At 46.3% G+C, this 18,683-nt stretch overlaps 1 protein-coding gene across 5 annotated transcripts; it reads left to right on the top strand.

The window, feature by feature from the left end:
- Window positions 1-387: 387 nt before the first annotated feature.
- On the top strand, window positions 388-18,621 carry eya3 (EYA transcriptional coactivator and phosphatase 3). Of its 5 annotated transcripts, none has more exons than XM_030346402.1 (19): window positions 388-529; window positions 4,200-4,312; window positions 4,847-4,896; window positions 5,899-5,951; window positions 6,237-6,320; window positions 6,613-6,679; window positions 7,943-8,049; window positions 8,444-8,581; window positions 9,635-9,717; window positions 10,192-10,378; window positions 10,927-11,096; window positions 11,603-11,686; window positions 11,967-12,056; window positions 12,463-12,521; window positions 12,850-13,010; window positions 13,708-13,822; window positions 14,077-14,198; window positions 14,786-14,886; window positions 15,404-18,621. In XM_030346402.1, exons 2-19 carry the CDS (start codon window positions 4,256-4,258, stop codon window positions 15,482-15,484), a joined length of 1,809 nt encoding a protein of 602 aa, XP_030202262.1. In that variant the 5' UTR covers window positions 388-529; window positions 4,200-4,255; the 3' UTR covers window positions 15,485-18,621. The 5 variants fall into 5 exon arrangements, with proteins under 5 accessions (XP_030202262.1, XP_030202264.1, XP_030202265.1 ...); XM_030346404.1 differs by having other exon boundaries at window positions 10,192-10,297; XM_030346403.1 differs by having other exon boundaries at window positions 395-529; window positions 4,203-4,312.
- The last annotated feature ends 62 nt before the right edge of the window (window positions 18,622-18,683 follow it).

Raw genomic sequence — 18,683 nt, forward strand, 5'->3', positions numbered from 1 at the left:
TTCTCCAAAGGGGGATTAATAAAGGACTATCTTATCTTATCTTAAAACATCGAGGCCTACACAGCATATCATCTTGTAAATCAAACCTCTGCATGTCCTATCTTCCCTTATAACATTTTGCCGTCTTTCATATAAACCCTACAAGATATACACCATAGACGGGGGCTTGACTTATTATTCACAACAAAAACATAAAATTGATCAACCAAAACATGGTCATTGAAGCGTAACTTCCAACCCAAGAAGGGAGGGGTTTGAGTGCTAAAATAGAGGCTGTACATCTGTTTGGATAATACAACAGGAGTTCAGTTTATACGTTTTCTCACCTGTCAGGGAATGCTGCTAAATCGCACACACCTGTCGAACCACATCTCGCCGAGGGTTCACATGAGCGGGTGTGCGCATGCGCAGACGAGCGAGTAGGAAAACTTCCTGCAAAATAGTGATCCCTAACAACAGACAAAGCTTGACAGTGTGGATGGAATAGAAGACGATTCTATAAAAGGCACAGCGATTATCCCACTTGATGGTAAGTTCGATTACGGATACTTTCACCATTTTACTTAGGCTTCTCCCCCGGTGGGTTTCTGTAGTGTTTAACGTGAGATAATGGTGTCTTCACATATTGCTGAGCTATTTCAGTAGCCACTCCTTTGCTTGATCCCGACTAAACCTTGGAACCGAAAAGTTTCCCATTGGGGAAAACCCAGCCTGCCCTGCGATGTTGCTCGTTATTAAACCTACGTAGACATTAGCCGTATGGAAGGTATACGAAACGTGCGATCGTGATGTTGTAAACCACATTGTTGGCAGTGTGGAAAATAAAACATTGCAGGGATAGTGTGACTTTGGGCCTTAGAAATCCCCATAGTATTCTGGGGTCGGTGGCATTTAATGCAAGTTAATATTACACACACGGGACACACCGCTGATGCAGGCGATTGTATCAAAGCTAGTAGTGTATGGGTGATCACAGTGTAGTATCACTTCCAAAAGGTAACGAAGCACTGATTGTCTAGGAAAAGGGTTTTGGGCTGGACTTGACCATCATAAACTTGCCCTTGGCGGTGGCTATTTGCTGGATGTGGCCAGGGCTAGCCCGCTAACGTGTGTCCCTCCGATGCACGAGTAAACCCCGTCATAGCGTCTACGTTATGTTTACACGGCTTAAAATGTTCGTTCGTAAACCACAGGTGTCGACGGACCGAAGAGCGACACCGGTGCTAACGTTAAACGATGTAAATCTTGCGATCAAGGGTTTAGATAAAGCGCAACATATAACGGCGAATGTGGATTCTTTGTAACCAAGTGCTGTGTATTAACGTACGCAAATATAACGGGTCGTCACGGTTACCATTCAGACATAACCGTTGTTACCGCGAAGACCGCGAAAACTGGTGTGTATATATAGGCTAATGTGGAACAAGGTACAAACAAGAGACCATAACTGGCTAGCAAATGCGGACCAAAAGTTATCCAAGCAGAGCGAACGGCGTCTTACGTGCTACGGGACATGCAGGTTGCGGTGTAACGACTCTGAGAGCCGCAGTGTTCTGAGGGCCAGTCGATGCGGCTCTGGGCGACCGGTGTCGAGGTGAGGCTCCTCCGGCGGCAGGAGACCTATTGCTCTGTCGCGAGGATCCGTGACGCCACCGGAGTACCGCGGTTACTAGTGGCAACGAGGCCTTCTTGTTATGGGTTGTCTGTGGGTGGCCGGCATTGTCACGTTTTTCAGCCGTTTGAACAGCACTGTTGAAGTCATGCTGCTTGGCTTTTTGGATTTATTTTTGGACTTTGGTTATACAAGATATTTATGTGAATTCCATCCTGCTTTTTGGTTGCAGTGCTAGCAAAGCTTATGTGAAAGACAACATAACATAGGAGAACAGTACACGCTGTTATCATTGGATAGTTTATACTATACTGCTAGTGTGCATTAGGAAATACAACTTATTTATGCTACGTCACTTACAGCTATTATACAAAATACATACCGGAATTAGAAAACTAATTGGAATATGCATCTATGTGCACTAAGTAGATAGTCTGCACTTAGTAGATGAGTTGATTAATGACACTGTCAACTAATATATGTGAATACGCCATATACCCTTGGTTTTAAAAGAAAATGCGTATCCCTTTTGTGAAATGGTCAGGATAGATAATTTGCAAAAGAATGCTCTAAAGTTTCTAAATTTTCTCTCTCAAATACAGAGCCGAGCCTATATTAATTGTTAATGTTTTTTTATTGATATGGCTCAATTAAATGCTGCATATAAATCTTTTGATTTATATGCAGCATTTAATTGTCGTGTGGCACTGTGATTTGTATGTAGTTTTTTTTTTTAAGCAAACACTTGTGTTTGTCAATATTTCCTCAGGAGCAGTAGGACTTTCATGTGAGAGAGGCGTTAAGAAGTCCGTTTGAATAAAGAGAACATCTGTTCGGTGTACAACAGTCATTTTGGTAACATTTGAATAAAAGGCATTTCAATTTTTGATGACCAAGGTCATCAAATTGTTAACAACTGATTATTAAAAAAAATTGTTCAGAAAAAAATACTATGGTCCTGGCCCGTCAGAAGTTATCTGGGCGGTGGGCGTCGTCGCAGACCCAAATCGCCGAAAATAAGGACCAACGTTGGTTTGTTTTTGTCCGTCCACTCGTGAGCGGTCTTGCATAAACCCTCTCACCGGCACGCCACCGTGGCGGCTGAACGTGAGCTGTTAACAAGTGCCTGAAATATGAGGATCCTTTTGAATTCCCCACTTGCCCTATTTTCCTGCGCTCTCCCCGCGTCGTGTGCCAGTTATATAAATGTCCCTCAATGTGCGCCTCCGAGGGCTAGCGGAGACCGCCGCGCAAAGAAACCAGGTTAGATCTTATCCAGCGGGGCAGCCGTGACACGAGAGCTTGCACCTGAGCACCTGATGCTCGCGGGAGGACATGTTTGGCCGAATGTAGGTTAGGTCACATGTAAACAGGCCCCGCACGCCTAATCCCTGCTGTAAGCACAATGAGCAATGTTTAATTGGTAACAACTAATTATTTACAAAAAAGGGCTACGTTCTTGGCCGAATGGGCGTTGCTAGACCCCTTTTACTGGGGCACTTGCCCCAGTATTGATCTGCTGCGCCCCATTAAAATCTCTCGTTCAGTTTTAACAATTAATCACCATATTTGGGAGTGGATTCGTTCAGATTGATTATAACAGTAAAATAATGGATTTCTTTCGAATCCACAATGTAAAAGCAAGAGAGTTCAACCCAAAATACAAGCTCAGGCGCGCACGTTGCAGTCCGGGTCTGTAGCGTGCACATTAATATCCTTGCACGGCAGTGTGCATAATATCGGCGCCTTTGCACCGCGAAACACAGCAACCCGTGTTTCGACGCACATTTCATGAACGCAGCATGCATTCAATATATTTGTATTCGAGTAATGGGGGCCCTGTGCTCCAGTAGCGCTTTATGTCTATTAACGCCCGGCCGTAAGAAGTCATTTGGTCGTCGCAGACCCAAATCCCCCAAAAAAATAAGGTCCAACGTTGGTTTGTTTTTGTCAGGCAACCGGTCGAGGTGGGCCGTCCACTCGTGAGCGGTCTTGCGAAAACCCTCTCACCGGCACGCCACCACGGCGGCAGAACGTGAGCTGTTAACAAGTGGCTGAAATATGAGGATCCTTTTGAACTTGCCCTATTTTCCTGCGCTCTTCCCGCGTCGTGTGCCAGTTATATAAATGTCCCTCAATGTGCGCCTCCCGAGGGCCAGCGGAGACGGCCGAGCAAATAAACCAGGTTAGATCTTATCCCGCGGGGCACCCGTGACACGACAGCTTGCACCTGAGCAGGGAGGACATGTTTGGCCGAATGTAGGTTAGGTCACATGTAAGGAGGCCCCCCATGTGAGCTCTCTCCCCCCCCCCCCCCCCCCCTTCTCCTCACCACCTCCCCCTTTGTACCGCCTCTGTATCGGTTACTGGGGAGCGACGGGATGGAGGGCAGGAGTGGGAGGACCACCACGTTGTGGCGGGAGATAGGAGAGGAGGGGAGAGAGGCAGAAGGGGGGGGGGGGGGGGGGGGAGGGGGAGAGAGTGGACATGGTCGTGGGCCAGGGTACTTAAGGCGCCGACCCCCTGCATTCCTCCTAACCGGGTGTGTGTGTTCCCCCGTGCTGGTGCTGGTTGTGCTGGGTTGCAGCAGGGTCACGGCAGCGGTCGCAGGTCCAGAGAGCAGTAGGAGGAACCAGGGGCTCCATGTCGGCTCACCCCCCTGCAGAGATGGACGGCCCGCCGGAGCTGACCGAGCTGCCGGTGAACACACACTCATGCACACGCACACTAACACACACACACACGTCACACACACACACCCGCACACACAAGGGGCAATGCTCTTACTCACACACTCACACGTCTTCATGTTCACTCACACATATGAGAACACGCACATGCATTCAACGCTTGCTCCCTTAGACGTAGGCACTCATGCATGCGTGTGAGTGAGCGTGCATGTTCTCAAACACACACACACACTCACACTCGCACGTACACAAACAAAAACTCTCAGGTACACACGCTGGCTCACATGCATGTATGCAAGCATGCTGCCTCAGATGGGTGTAGGGTCTCTGCGTTCTCGTGGTCCTCCTATATCGATCTTCCATCCATATAGTTTTGGACGGTGTGGTGTTTAAAATGGGGCCCCGCAAGGAGGATGGCAGGGGATTTGGTTTGGGCATTGTTGGCTCTGAATGGACAGGTTTTAATCCGTACCCAATGACAACACATCTCTCCATTACATAGAGACGTATTATATCGTTGCTTTCCGCTTTTATTCGTCCTCAGTCAAAGAAGGCCAAGCTTGATATGGACGATAGACTGGAGAAGGCAACACGGTAAGTGGTGCTTCACGGCTTTCTGTGTGAACTGCTTTCTATGGAAAGATTTATACTTTAGGTTAAGAGTAACTAATGGTTTGCACAAACATAAGTCTTTGCATAAGACTGTTTGTTTCAGAGGGTTGGTGGTTAGGTTATCAATGGAATAGTTAGTTAATAAGGTAAAATAGGTTGAAGCTAAACTAGCAGAGCTCTCTGTAAGTTAATTAGCTGAAGGGAATGGTCAATTTGTTAGTATCTAAGTTTAGAGTAAACAATAGTTTGCACAAAGTAAGTCTTTGCATAAGACCAGGTTGGTGGTTAGGTCATCAAGTGCATAGCAAGTTAATATTATTAAATAAAATAGAACTTAACCATCAGAGCAGTGATTAATTTAAGATAAATGACCAAGGTGTTGCTGTTACAGTTAATATTAAGTTAATAAAGTAAGACAAACTATTCTCTGGTTTTGTGAATAAGGTAAAGTAAAGTATCCATTCGTTGCTTGTTTGGTTACCTTTTTTTTTTCATTTCTTGATCCATGTTAATGTCTTCAAAGCTCTAGGTAAATTAGTCAAAATAACTTGTATATTATGGCTAAGGCAGATACCGCAGATTATGACTATTGGACTGAGTCATGTGCATGTGATGAAATAATTCATCCACATTATAGAGAGTACAACCGTTCAACCGAGAAGCAACTTTTCAGTTTTATCAGAAAGATATGTTCAATTAGTAATTGCACAAATTGCCCGATCATTGTATCTCCTCATTTGCAAAACACAACAACATTTTAAAATTTGTTTAAAAGTATGACAAATTCAAATCTGTTGTGAACAATTGCCAAGGGGTTTGGAGGTTTCCACGTGACTTTTGAAAATATTCTGTATATTTTGAGAATGGTGCCAAGGCCATAGAAGAAAAGTGTAACAAGTGATTTTAAGGTAAAGATCTAAAATATAATGTAATGTATATAAATAAGGTAGAAGCTAAACTAGCAGCGCTCTGGTTATCCTCCAGGAACCTGGCTGAGGATGGCAGCCCCCAGAACACATACCCGGCCTTGACGGCAGGTAATGGCTCTCCATCAAATCAGTCTTTGTTCACCCTTCATTCTCTGTATTCTATGACACACGCTTTGCTAATGAATAGTTCCTGCTCAGCAGTCATGACGCTCATCTTATCGAAGTTCTGGAAAGTACCTGCTCAAGATTGTTGTGATATTTCCACTTTGTAATGAGCAGATTTTCTTTATCCTAAGTGGCTTACAAGTGGATGGACAGAAGGGAGAGAAGCCAGAGTCGGCTGTGCAGTAACAATATAATGTAACGTATTATAATGTCACACTTTCTTGATAGTCCGCGACCATGGGCAACCAGACCAACAGAGTGCCTTAGCCCCGCAAGCATGCAGTGACCCCATGAACTCCTATGCACATTCTGGTAGGAGCAAATCTTTATATACAACAGGAAACCTGACATTGCATCCATGCAAAATGATGTGACCTTCCTTTAAACTGGGAATTGTAGATTTGCCTTTATGTTTTGCCTGTGCGTCTCTGTATTTTATTATAAACCAACCTACCATTAACACTTTCTTTTTTTTTATATCATATCGCCACTCTGTCTTTTTTTAGTAAATAGATTTATCTTGGCTTTTTATAAGTATTTCACTGTACAGATCACCTTGATATACTGCCCCTCTGATAATGTAACCCTTCGATTTTGACTTCAGTCGGACCGTGCAAAGACCCTGATACCACAGTTGTATCTGAATACTCCCAGATGTACCAAGACAACAAGTAGGTATCTTTTACCTTATCTTTTACCTGCATTTAAACTGTACTGCTGTACCCTGATACCACAGTTGTATCTGAATACTCCCAGATGTACCAAGACAACAAGTAGGTATCTTTTACCTGCATGTACATAAGAACGAATCACTGTTACCGCAGTCTCTGCCAATAAGTCCAGTTATTAATGCGACACATATTGTGCCAAACATCCTTGCAGTTTCATGTCTTCTACATAAATTATATTATTATTAATATTGATGGTGTGCTTAAACGACTTTGCTACACCAGTCCACACATAATTGATGACTTCATTGATTGTTCATTAGCTAGGCTTAGGGTGCTGTCGAAGCTGTTAACCCTAACCCTGTTCTGTTGAGGTTAAGGGATCAGAATGTGCAGTTAAAGATACAGAGATCAACCAGTGTAAACTAATGATGCAAACATGAGCTCAATAACGCTGCTTAAGTATTATAAACACGGGAAGGTTTTGTTATTATCCTGATAAATAGCTTTAGTCTTCAAGTTTGCCAACATCTGTAAACATTGACGTGTTACTCCAGAGTTAGACTTCCTCTCCAGCAAAAGTAAAAGTAAATAATGTAGTATGCAGTATATTGTTTGTGTATTCCCCATGTGAATGGTTAGAGGCATTGCCCTATCTGATACATTGCAGATAGAACTAGTAGGATTAGTTATACGTAAGTTCTAGTTAGTACTTACGCTCTTTTTGAGCGTAATCTTTTTGAGCGTAATCATCAGATACATGCTGTATCTGATGATTTGATTTGTAGGAACAATGTATGCTTTCATTCATGTTGTCTATGATTACTATCAAGTATTCTAGTTTAAACTGTACTGTTTTAGTTATTTATTATACTGTATTAATAATTGCTGAACTTTTGTGATGTATTATGTATACTGTTATTATAGTTGTGTATGTATGAACTGTATCTTAATACACTTAATAGTATTACTTGTAATGTGGATTTTATGTGGACCCCAGGAAGATTAGCAAACTGCTATGGCATAAGCTAATGGGGATCCTTTAATAAAATAAAATAAAATAAAATAAATGCTATTCTGACAGATATTTCCCCATTAAAATAAAGAAAACTGCGATATATTTATTGTCATTCAAGTAAATATAGTACAATAAAAGTAGCCGTCATGGGAGCAGCATCTGGCAGTCCTTCCCTCCACACACACACTAGGCTTTGCAGATGGTCCAGGAGCAGCTAATCCCTGACATGTGCCTGTGCTCTCCTTCAGCCCCGCAGTGACCTCCTACGGCAACCAGGCGGCGTTCTCTCCCCTGGCCCAGTCTAGCGTGTACTCCTTCCCCCAGGCAGGCCAGACCTACGGGCTCCCACCGTTTGGTCAGTTCTTGCCCCTCGACTCTCAAGTGCTGGTTCCCACCTCTTTGCTGTATTCATGTCCACACTGCTACTCATTGTACCCATTGTCTGCTTACTAAACCTCCCCAGCCTCTCATGCTTCTCCAACTGTGCTACCAGATGCTTTGGCAAACGCAGACTCGACGGCTTTTATTTTATTCATTAATCTCTGCTTTTTATATGGAAAAACCAAAAACATCACACCTGGAACTGAAAAAAGCTTTCGTTTTATCTTTCCTAATACCACCACTCCTCCTCTTCCTTCTCCTCAATCCTCAATCCTCCTCCTCCTCCACCTCTTCATCCCCTCTTCTTGGTCCTTTTTCCCATCCGCTCCCACTGCCCTCTTCCTCCTCCTCTTCTTCCTCTTCTTCAGGTGCTATGTGGCCAGGCATAAAAACAGAGACAGGGCTGCCTGAGGCGCCCTCTGTTGGTCAGCCGGGGTTTCTCAGCTTCAGCAGCGCATACACGTCCACGCAGTCCGGCCAGCTTCACTATTCCTACCCCAGCCAAGGCAAGCCGCGATCTCACCCTCCTCCTCCCTTCTCTTTCTCCTTCTCCTCCATGTAACAACACGGCTTTCCCAAACATCATAACAACCACCACCACCACAACCGACCACCAGGGGGAGACTGGTTATCTCTTTACGCTCTTTAGGCAGATGATTTTAACCAAAGCGTCCACTGCGAGTACGTTAAGATGCATGTCGTTAAGGAGCAGGTAAGGGTGTTTTTCTGGCACACATGTGCTGCATGGCACTTGGAAGGACTGGGATGTAGCGTTAAAAAACATTAAGAAAAAACAGCTGCATCTCTGTCCTTTTGTTTACTGTTTCTATGACAACCAGCCATGTTAGCTCTTTAGCTTCTAGCTCAGCATCGTAGCGATGACTTCTTGTCAAACATCCGTGAGTGATAAGCAGCGAAGACAGTCAAAATCAAAAGTTTTGATTTTGGTAAAGCCTATAATGTGAGTCCATAAACTCTTTTTTTACTAAATTAAATGTTAGTTTGACAGTTGATTTTTTTGATTGGGTCACTGGTAAAATACTAGTGACAGAGCTCAGAGATTTTCAACCTGACCGCCCGTAGTTGCTTCACTAAGGCCAACACACTGTGGGCCACTCACTGTGATTTGGTCAAGGCGTCCACACATGCGCTCTCCTCATTGGAAACAACCCAAGAAAGTTGTCTTGCCCAGAAAACGACTTTTAGTGGACATAGGCCCCTAGGTAGTCAAAAGACCCTAGCCATTACACTAATCCGCCCCAGATACAGATACAGGTCATGAGGAAGCCTGTAGGGAGTACTAGAACTCCCCCTCAAAGATGCCTGCAGGTAGGCCACGAACCTTGGAGATCGAACCCAGTACCTTTTTGTGTCTGTGAATCAAACACCCCAGACATTACCTGCCTCTCTCCTTGTGTGTAACGGGTCACCCCTTAAAAATGTGTTTGCCTGTGGATGTGTGCGTATGTGTGTATGTGTGTGTGTCTGAGTGCGAGGGCCTGTAGGTGTTCGCTTGTGGTGCAGTGTGTGCTAAGTGCGTTGTCGCTGCTGTCCTGCAGGCTCAAGCTTCACCACGGCCAGCGTTTACTCCAACATCCCCGCTACCACGGCCAGCACTGTCCCCGCCCCAGCGCCCAATCAGGTACGAGAGAGAGAAGGGGAGGCGGGCACCTGGTACAAGCTTGACCAATGAAACTCAACGTGGTCACGCAACAATAGGTTGAAGACTTGATTTCCTCCTCCTAACTGGAGGTTTCCCCCCCCCCCCACACCCCTCCTACGCACTCTTATTGCATGTTGCACGACCTTGCACTTAAAAATAGTACTTAGCAGTATAGTACTTTATCCTAGCTATCTTTGTTGTGTACGGGGATTGGGTTAGTACTTGGTTCTATGAACATCCTTACTGTACCGACAGCGCTGTAGTGTTGTTTCTCCTTCTTATGGCAAATGTACTTATTGTAAGTCGGTTTGGATAAAAGGGTCTGCTAAATGACGTGTGTGTGTGTGTGTGTGTGTGTGTGTGTGTGTGTGTGTGTGTGTGTGTGTGTGTGTGTGTGTGTGTGTGTGTGTGTGTGTGTGTGTGTGTGTGTGTGTGTCCTCTCCTCTCCTCCAGGAGTTCAGCAGCTACTCCTCGCTGGGACCCCAGGCCCAGTTCTCCCAGTACTACGCGCCCCTGCCAGGCTACGCGCCCCCCGGCCTGCCGAGCAGCGAGAGTCACGGTACGGACGCTGCGGGCGTGGCCGGCTACCCGGCCGTCAAGTCGGAGAGCGCCGTGTCCGCCGGGCTGCCCAGCAACACCGGTGAATACGTCACCTGACCGCATGGCCACGCCCCCTTTCTCTGTCCAAGGAGGAAGAGGAGTTAACCTCCGACCGTTAAGGACGCCTGTTGTTTGCAGATGGGGAAATTCGTAACAACTCTCGTTATTTGTTGATTCACCGTTGAGGGATGAGTCACTTGTGAGCTTGTAGTAAAATATTTACGTTTTAGTTGAGGTATTCCTAAGTGAACTTTCATTTATAATATAACTTTCAGAGATAGTGATTTATGGATCGTATTAGCAGTGACTGCAGAAGGAATGTTGCAATTCAACTCTACCTTGTTTACTCTACCTCGCTTCTTTATACAGATTACTTACTACTGACTGGGCTGATCAACCCGGTTGATCAGCCCAAACCAGAAATTATTATTATAATTATATGCTTTTACCAAAGTTAGATCTAAATAAAGAAAAAATGGCAACGATTGTGGGATCAGTCAGACCCGAACTCACCCAGACCGTTAGCGTGTTTCCAGAACGACGCTAACACGCTAACCCCGGCCCCCCGTCGGTGCCCCCGTCCCTCAGACGCCCCCCCGCAGGAGAACCTCCCGCCGGGCATCGCCCTGCCGGCCGGGCTGGCCCTCCCCACGGGGGCCCGGGAGCTGGAGGACGCGGGCCGCAGGAACTCTGTGGGGAAGGCCAAAGGCAAGGCCAAGAAGCCCGACGGATGCCCCTCCACGGACTCGGACCTGGAGGTGAGCGCCTGGCCGGCTGTGGCCGCACGCGGGCTCCTGGGGAGGGACGTGTCCCATAGGACCGCGGCCGGGACTCGAACCTGCGGTCGCTACAAAGGGGGTGTCGCCAAGGGGTCGGCACACTAGGGCCGTGCGTTGAATCGAATTTTAAGGGGCGATTTGAATTTCTCAGTTGCAAAGTTTTTTTTTTGGAGAGAAATGCTGGAAAAAATGAACAATCGTGATTTCAAGATTGATCAAATTAATCGTGGTTATGATTTCTTTCTATAATCGAGCAGCCCTATGGCACACCAGCCGAGTTGAGCCACTGCTATTTAATCCATGATTGCCCTTGGGTTTTTTTTTTAGGAACCAGAAGTTATGGTGGGCTGAGATAAAAAAAACAATTGGTAGCCAAACACAATTTCCGCCCTTTATTGTTTCGAGGCTAACAAGCTAGTATTTTGGCAGTGCTGCTGGTTGAAGGAGTGCGGTTTGTTAAAGTCTCCTGCGTGTGTCTTTTCCAGCGGGTCTTTCTGTGGGACCTTGACGAGACCATCATCATATTCCACTCGCTTCTCACCGGCTCCTTCGCACAGAAGTTCGGCAAGGTTCGTGTCTGCTCACTGATCGCATAACTTGGGTTATTTTTTCGTGTATTACATTTACTGTAATTCTGGCCCGATATTGGTCAGGTTTCCAGCTTCATTCTCCCATTCACCGAAACAATGTTAATAAATGAAATAACCCCCCATTTATCAAAAGTGTCTTACAATGCCGCAAAGCCACACTCAGCCCTCATAGGTGGCCCCGTTCGGATTCGAACCCATGCCGGCCTCTAACGTTAATATACTTGTGTGTGTGTGTGTGTGTGTGTGCGTGTGCGGGCAGGACCCAGCCACTGTGCTGAACCTGGGCCTTCAGATGGAGGAGCTGATCTTTGAACTGGCCGACACACACCTGTTCTTCAACGACCTGGAGGTAGAGAACAAGCCCACGACAGACTGTCATCTCTGTTGTGTTTGCGTATAGACGATGTCTATGGTCTATAAGGCCTGTTATATGCATGCTCATCCATAATAATGTGCAGGTTAAACATTCTCCGATAATAAAACTATAGCAGGACATGATACAAACCTGATATTCTAATGGAATAAAATGTCATCAGACTAGGTGATGATCTAGTCTCATGACCTGACGGTGTTGCAATGTCGATGCGTTTGGAGGTGGTATTAGTCTCCTGATGGTGTTGTGAAGTCGATGCGTGTGGAGGGAGGTGCTGTGGTATTAACCTCCTGATGGTGTTGTGAAGTCGACGCGTGTGTGGGAACATCCTCTGCAGACCCGGCCTGACTAAACCACCAGGTTCTTCCTCTTCCTCTTCCAGGAGTGTGACCAGGTCCACGTGGAAGACGTGGCGTCCGACGACAACGGACAGGACCTCAGGTTGGTCCGTCAGAGTCCTCTGGGAAGCGTTTGCCCTGAAAGACATGATATTTCAGCATGTAGCCATTTAACACTGGCTCTTCTCAGAAGCTTTTGCACATTGTCTCATTGGCTCTCTGTCTCTGTCTGTCTGTCTGTCTGTCTGTCTGTCTGTCTGTCTGTCTCTGTGTCCCTCTCTGTCTCTTGTCTCTCTCTCTCTCTCTCTTGTCTCTCTCTCTCTCTGTCTCTGTCTCTTGTCTCTCTCTTGTCTCTGTCTCTGTGTCCCTCTCTTTCTCTCTCACTTGTCTCTCTCTCTTGTCTCTGTCCCTCTCTTGTCTCTCTCTTTCAGTAACTATAACTTCCTGGCCGACGGCTTCAGCGGCTCCAGCGGGGGGGGCGGAGGCTCCGGGCCCGCCGGCGTCCCCGGTGGCGTGGAGTGGATGCGCAAGCTAGCCTTCCGCTACCGCCGGCTAAAGGAGATCTACAACGCCTACAAGACCAACGTCGGAGGTGAGCTAGCATCACACCGCTACGCCACAGCTGGTTTTAGCGCTGTGTTGTTATTGCCTAAGGATCACCTGGCTTATAGCTCTATTTATTGGTGAAACTGTTCTAGTATTTTGTTGTTTATCAGAACAGAGTTCTGTAATGCCATCACCTAGCTGTTTATGGCATTGTGTTATTCTTGCTTAAGGATCGCCTGGCTTAAAGCATTATATATTTGTGAAGCTGTTCTATTATCCTGTTGTTTCTTATCATAAGATGAAGTTTGTAATTTGTCAGTTTTTACCACATAGCTACCTGATTGTAGCATTGTGTTGTTTTCCCCATAGGATAAACTCTTGCTGGTTGTAGCATTCCGGTATTTTGCTATAGCATTAGCTAGCTGGTTATTGCACTGTTGCTAGCTAGCTTGTTGTGTATATGTAGTCTAGGGGGGCCAAAGGGTTCAGACGAGCCATGTTTGAACAATTTACAGTCGGGACATAATATTGATTCGACGACAGGTCTCCACTATTTACCGTGGCGTCTTTACCTTACATCAGAGGGCACATGTGACACTGTGACAGCGACAGCTTCTGATCTGCCTAGTTGGCGTGTATCCGTGGCAGTTTATGAAGTATAGCAGTGTTCATATCAGTTAAAGAGAAGTTAATATGTTTGTTATTATGACTTTAACGTGTGTGTGTGTCTGTCTCTCTCTCAGGCCTGCTGAGTCCTATGAAGAGGGATCTTCTGCTGAGGCTTCAGTCCGAGATCGAGAACGTGACGGACGCCTGGCTCAGCACGGCCCTCAAGTCCCTGCTGCTGATCCAGTCCAGGTGTGTGTGTGTGTGTGTGTGTGTGTGTGTGTGTGTGTGTGTGTGTGTGTGTGTGTGTGTGTGTGTGTGTGTGTGTGGTTGGTTATGTGACGGTACAGTGTAAAAAAATAATAATATGCAAATTCACAATCACACTGCCCTTTCAGTTCCGTTTCTTTCTAGCGGACACGTGTGTGTGTGTGTGTGTAATCTTACTAAGTTTATTTGGGCCATGTTCTCCTGTGTGTGTGTGTGTGTGTGTGTCTCCTTCTTAGGGGGAAGTGTCTGAACATCCTGGTCACCACCACCCAGCTGGTGCCAGCCCTGGCCAAGGTGTTGCTCTACGGCCTGGGAGAGGTCTTCTCCATCGACACCATCTACAGCGCCACCAAAATAGGTCCGTGGAGGCGTGTGAAGGACGTGCACCTCAAAGCGCTCGTTTCTGGTTGTGTCTTTGGTGTCGCCTGAGCAGTTACTCTAATAGTAGGGTGGAACAACTATTTTTTTGGTCATGTTTGCGTCACCGACTTGTTTAATCTCTTCAGAGCAGCATTGAGCCACTCCCCGAAACGTCCATCCAAAAGTACACGTTCAGAGTTTAGAGGTAGTCAAAAATGTCACTCTCTCTTAAAATAGAATATATCAAGAGAGATGACTAACCGTAATAAAATTGGTAGGAATATTTCCAATTTATCAAGTTAGTCAACCTGGACTCTCCAGTCCAGGTGTGTGTGTGTGGTTATGTGACTGTACAGTTAAAAAAAAAAGTGTGACACGCAAGTGTGTCCACTTGCGTGTTTTAGACTCTAATATGACAATATGACCAAGCTCTAATGATACTGGGAGGAATTTGAACGACGTTCGCCAAGCGGCCCTAGCAGGCGCGCTAACTCATGCAGCTAGCCGCCCGGCAACCCGGGCCCATTCAGTGTGTACGTTCTGCGGGCCGGAGGCGGAGCCTTATGTCGCTGTGTCTCCCCTCAGGGAAGGAGAGCTGCTTCGAGAGGATCGTCTCGCGCTTCGGCAAGAAGGTGACCTACGTGGTGATCGGGGACGGCCGCGACGAGGAGTTTGCCGCCAAACAGGTGAGCCCGGAGCGCCCGCCCCTCCTGCCCCCCCGATGATCAATCAATAATGGTGATCATAATGGTGTCGATCTCTGATCGGTCTGGAAAATTCGGAACAAATTAAACCACACGCACCACAAACCATGTTCAATGTGGACACTTCGACCAATGGCTACCTCCATATAATCACCATGGTTACGACAACGTCATCCCCATGGTAACCACACCATCAGCGCCACGGTTGATACAACATGACCAACGTGGGCCCTACAGCAAATAGATAAGACACAATCAACCCATGATCCCCATGGATACCCTAACATAAGTGACGTGGTAACCACAGCAGATTAATAATCCCGAAGGTTACCACAGCAACAGCGCCACGGTCGCTACCAAAATAATCTCCATGGTTACCACAGCATCAGCACCACGGCCGCTACCAAAATAATCTCCATGGTGACCACAGCATCAGCTCCCTGGTTACCAAGGGTTTGACCTGTTGTGTCTGTCTGTCCCTCTGTCCGTCTGCGTTCAGCACAACATGCCTTTCTGGAGGATCTCCACCCACGGGGACCTGGTGTCCCTGCACCAGGCGCTGGAGCTGGACTTCCTGTAGACGGTGGCGACGGGGGTTCAGAGGTCAGCGGAGATGCCTCCCGCCCTCCCCCCCCCGCCCCTATCAAATCACCCACCCACCAACCCTCAACCAACCTCCACTATACAACATTTATCTCCTCTTTTTGTTTTTCTTTTGTTGTTCTCGTTGTTTTTTGTTCCGTACTACCGCGGTAACGGGCCCGGCCCTCAGCCTGGAGTTTTGCTGCTGGGGTGGGGGGGGGGAGGGCAACGTTTGGACGCTTTGGTGGGACTGGATGGATGACCCTTGACCTGTATGGCAGCTAAACGCTCAAACAAGCTGGAACTGGCACTGACTGGCACACCAAGAGGGACTCTCTCTCACACTCACCCTCAATGTCTCTCTCTCTCTCTCTGTCTCTCTGTCTCTCTGTGTCTCTGTCTTTCTGTCTCTCTCTCTCGGTCTCACACACTCACTCCCCATCATCGCTCTCTCTCGCCTGAGGAAACGCCACCCTGGCTCCTCTGATGATTTAAGGTGGGGGGGGGGGGGCCTAGTGGAAGTCCCCAACCAAGCCGACGTTCTGAGGTCGCATCGTTGCACTCATTCCGAAGCTTGAACGCATGCATGTTGTTTTTTCGTTTTTTCGTTTTATCTCAGCGTTACAATGCAGTTACTCCTTGTGGTCCGTCGGACATAAACATTTTCATGGACGTTTTTCGAAGACGCCATCGGTCTGGTCCTCTCCAAAGGTACTTCCTGGTTCACCGGACTGGCTCGGCTGACGCTGACCCCGTGACCACAACGTGACGTGTGGTCGTGGTCTGGTCTTGGACTCTGACGGTGGAAGCAACCGGCCTTCCCCTACTCACACTTCCTGAGACTGCGATGAAGAGATAAAAAAATAGTACCCAGCGCATGCTTTCTGACAAAAATCCCCCTGACCGCCACTCAGTCCCTAGTGTCTGAGCGGAGAAGTCAGACGTGGAAGGGAAAACGCTGTGTCACAGTTTGTTCTAGAACTAGCTGTTGCCTCGGGGGGGTGCTGACGAATGTAAACACCCTTCTATCAAACGTCCACCATGCTGTATGGTTTCTTCTTCTGTTCAGACCACATCACCACAATGCAATCCCCCTCGCATCAGAATTCCACTTCCTGTTTCCTGTGCACGAGGCCTGTCCACCTATTCTGCGGTCTTGGCTGTAGAACCGGCCCCCTGGTGTGGCCCCTAAGTGACCTTTGGTGACCTATGAGGACCCCAGTAAACAGTATTGGGGGGGGGGGGTGGTATTGTATTAAACAGGCGTGCGTACAGGGGCTTCATGGCAGTTTTCTGATGGCATACTGTGTCATGTGACCCCTTCTTGACCAAACATTCTCACCAATGGGGTTCCTATGCTCCCTGTTTCCATGACGATGATTATCTATAGTCCATTGCATTCTGTATATAACTTTGTTCAGCAAGAATTGTTATAATGGCAGGTGGTGTTGTTCCCTTAAAGGATCCACACAGAAACGCTGGAGTTGAATTGATGTTGAAGCACCCTCCTAATAAAAAGGGGATTCATTATGCCTACCTGACAATACTTTAAATCGTTGGCTTGAATAAATCTGTGGTTCTCATGTAACCCATGAACCACCTATGAAACCCTCAGATCGGAGTACTGGCACATAGAAACCGATTGGTTGATTCGCGGCCGCCTCCTACCAAAACGCGTGGTTGTTTCACCGAACCTGGTCGTCGCAGTCATCGGTCGGTCACATCGCATCCCACAACGGACTCAGGACATGAGGGGGGGGGGGGGGGGGGGAAGACTGTGCAATACATGGAGTAGATGGCATGCTCGTTAACCAATCAGAGACTGAGGGTGGATTGTGACTGAATTTAGATGAGCCTGGTTTCACATGTACACACATGCAGCTTTGACCAATAAGAATGTTTTCGGTGTGTTCTGTTTTATTTTTTTGTCTTTTCTTTTGTTTTGTGTATTTATATTGTGCCTTTTTAACCAGTGATTGTACACTCTGTAATCTCAAAAAAGGGAACTATCAACATGTTTATTATCCAAAGTGTTCTTTTGCTTTTTTAACTATATGTTTTTACTATATATAGATCTATATCTATATATAGATATAGATCTATATAGATGTATATAAAAAAAAGAATGATGTTCATTTCTGCGGAGGCTTACACTTCAGCAACTTGACACGTTTGAAAGACAAAATAGTAATTGCTGTTACATAGTTCTGTCTGATTATTCAGTTTATTTTTCTTTCCACAATGCGTGATCTGATGTCTTTTGGTAGTGTTGTTACTTATGGAAACAGTCGTCATCATATTACAAAACTATACTTTTTTGGTGATGATTCATCGTAATGAATCATCACAAATGTCGACTGATCCTCTTGACGTCATCTTTCAGAGATTTAGGTTACTTCTGAATGAAAACTTTGCGATGAAATACTCAACTGTCAAAATACTAGTTACTTTGCGGCCAGAACACGTGCACCTGTGAGCACGGCCTGGAGACGATCAACGGGGAACACGATAATCCTTCACAGCATACTCGGATGCATTCGGTTCGGACCCACTCTTGTGTGAATGTGTAACTGAAATATTGTACTACCTAAAAGGAGTTAAAGGGAATTCCCATTACCCTGAATTTCCCTAAATCATGTGGTGGGTGGGGGGGGAAATAACAAATCAAGTTACATCCCTTTTTTTGTTTTATTGTCTACTCTGAGGAAGGAATAGGCGACCATACCGCAACATTTTCGAATGAATTGTTGGACTTAAGCTTTGCTTCATGTCCGATTCAGAGTCTCATTGTGGCTCTGATGCACAATGTCTTTTGAGGAGTGAAATCACTTCATATTTAATTTTTTCCTTTTTCAATGCCAAAGACTATGTATTTTTAAACTGCAACCTTTCCACTTACTTTTTTATTTTATTTTCATCTCATCGCTCCGACCGGTGTTGTGGTGTCAGCGAGCGTACCGCGGTGGGCTCGGCACACAGCTAAAGTCGTCAGGGTCATTTACATTATCACTGTTTGTGGACATTGCGTACTGTTACAGTGGCATCGAGACACTGCATATTAACCATGAGGTCCCCCTGCTGTGGTCTGTACACACTCCCTGCAATGTAAATAAATTATCAAAAAATGTAAAGAAACATTCATGTTTAACGGTTCCTTCATTGTTCTTTTTATTATGTACTGTACATAGCCATTTTTA

This window comes from Gadus morhua, chromosome 22, assembly GCF_902167405.1.
Source record: "Gadus morhua chromosome 22, gadMor3.0, whole genome shotgun sequence".
Taxonomy (NCBI): domain Eukaryota; kingdom Metazoa; phylum Chordata; class Actinopteri; order Gadiformes; family Gadidae; genus Gadus; species Gadus morhua.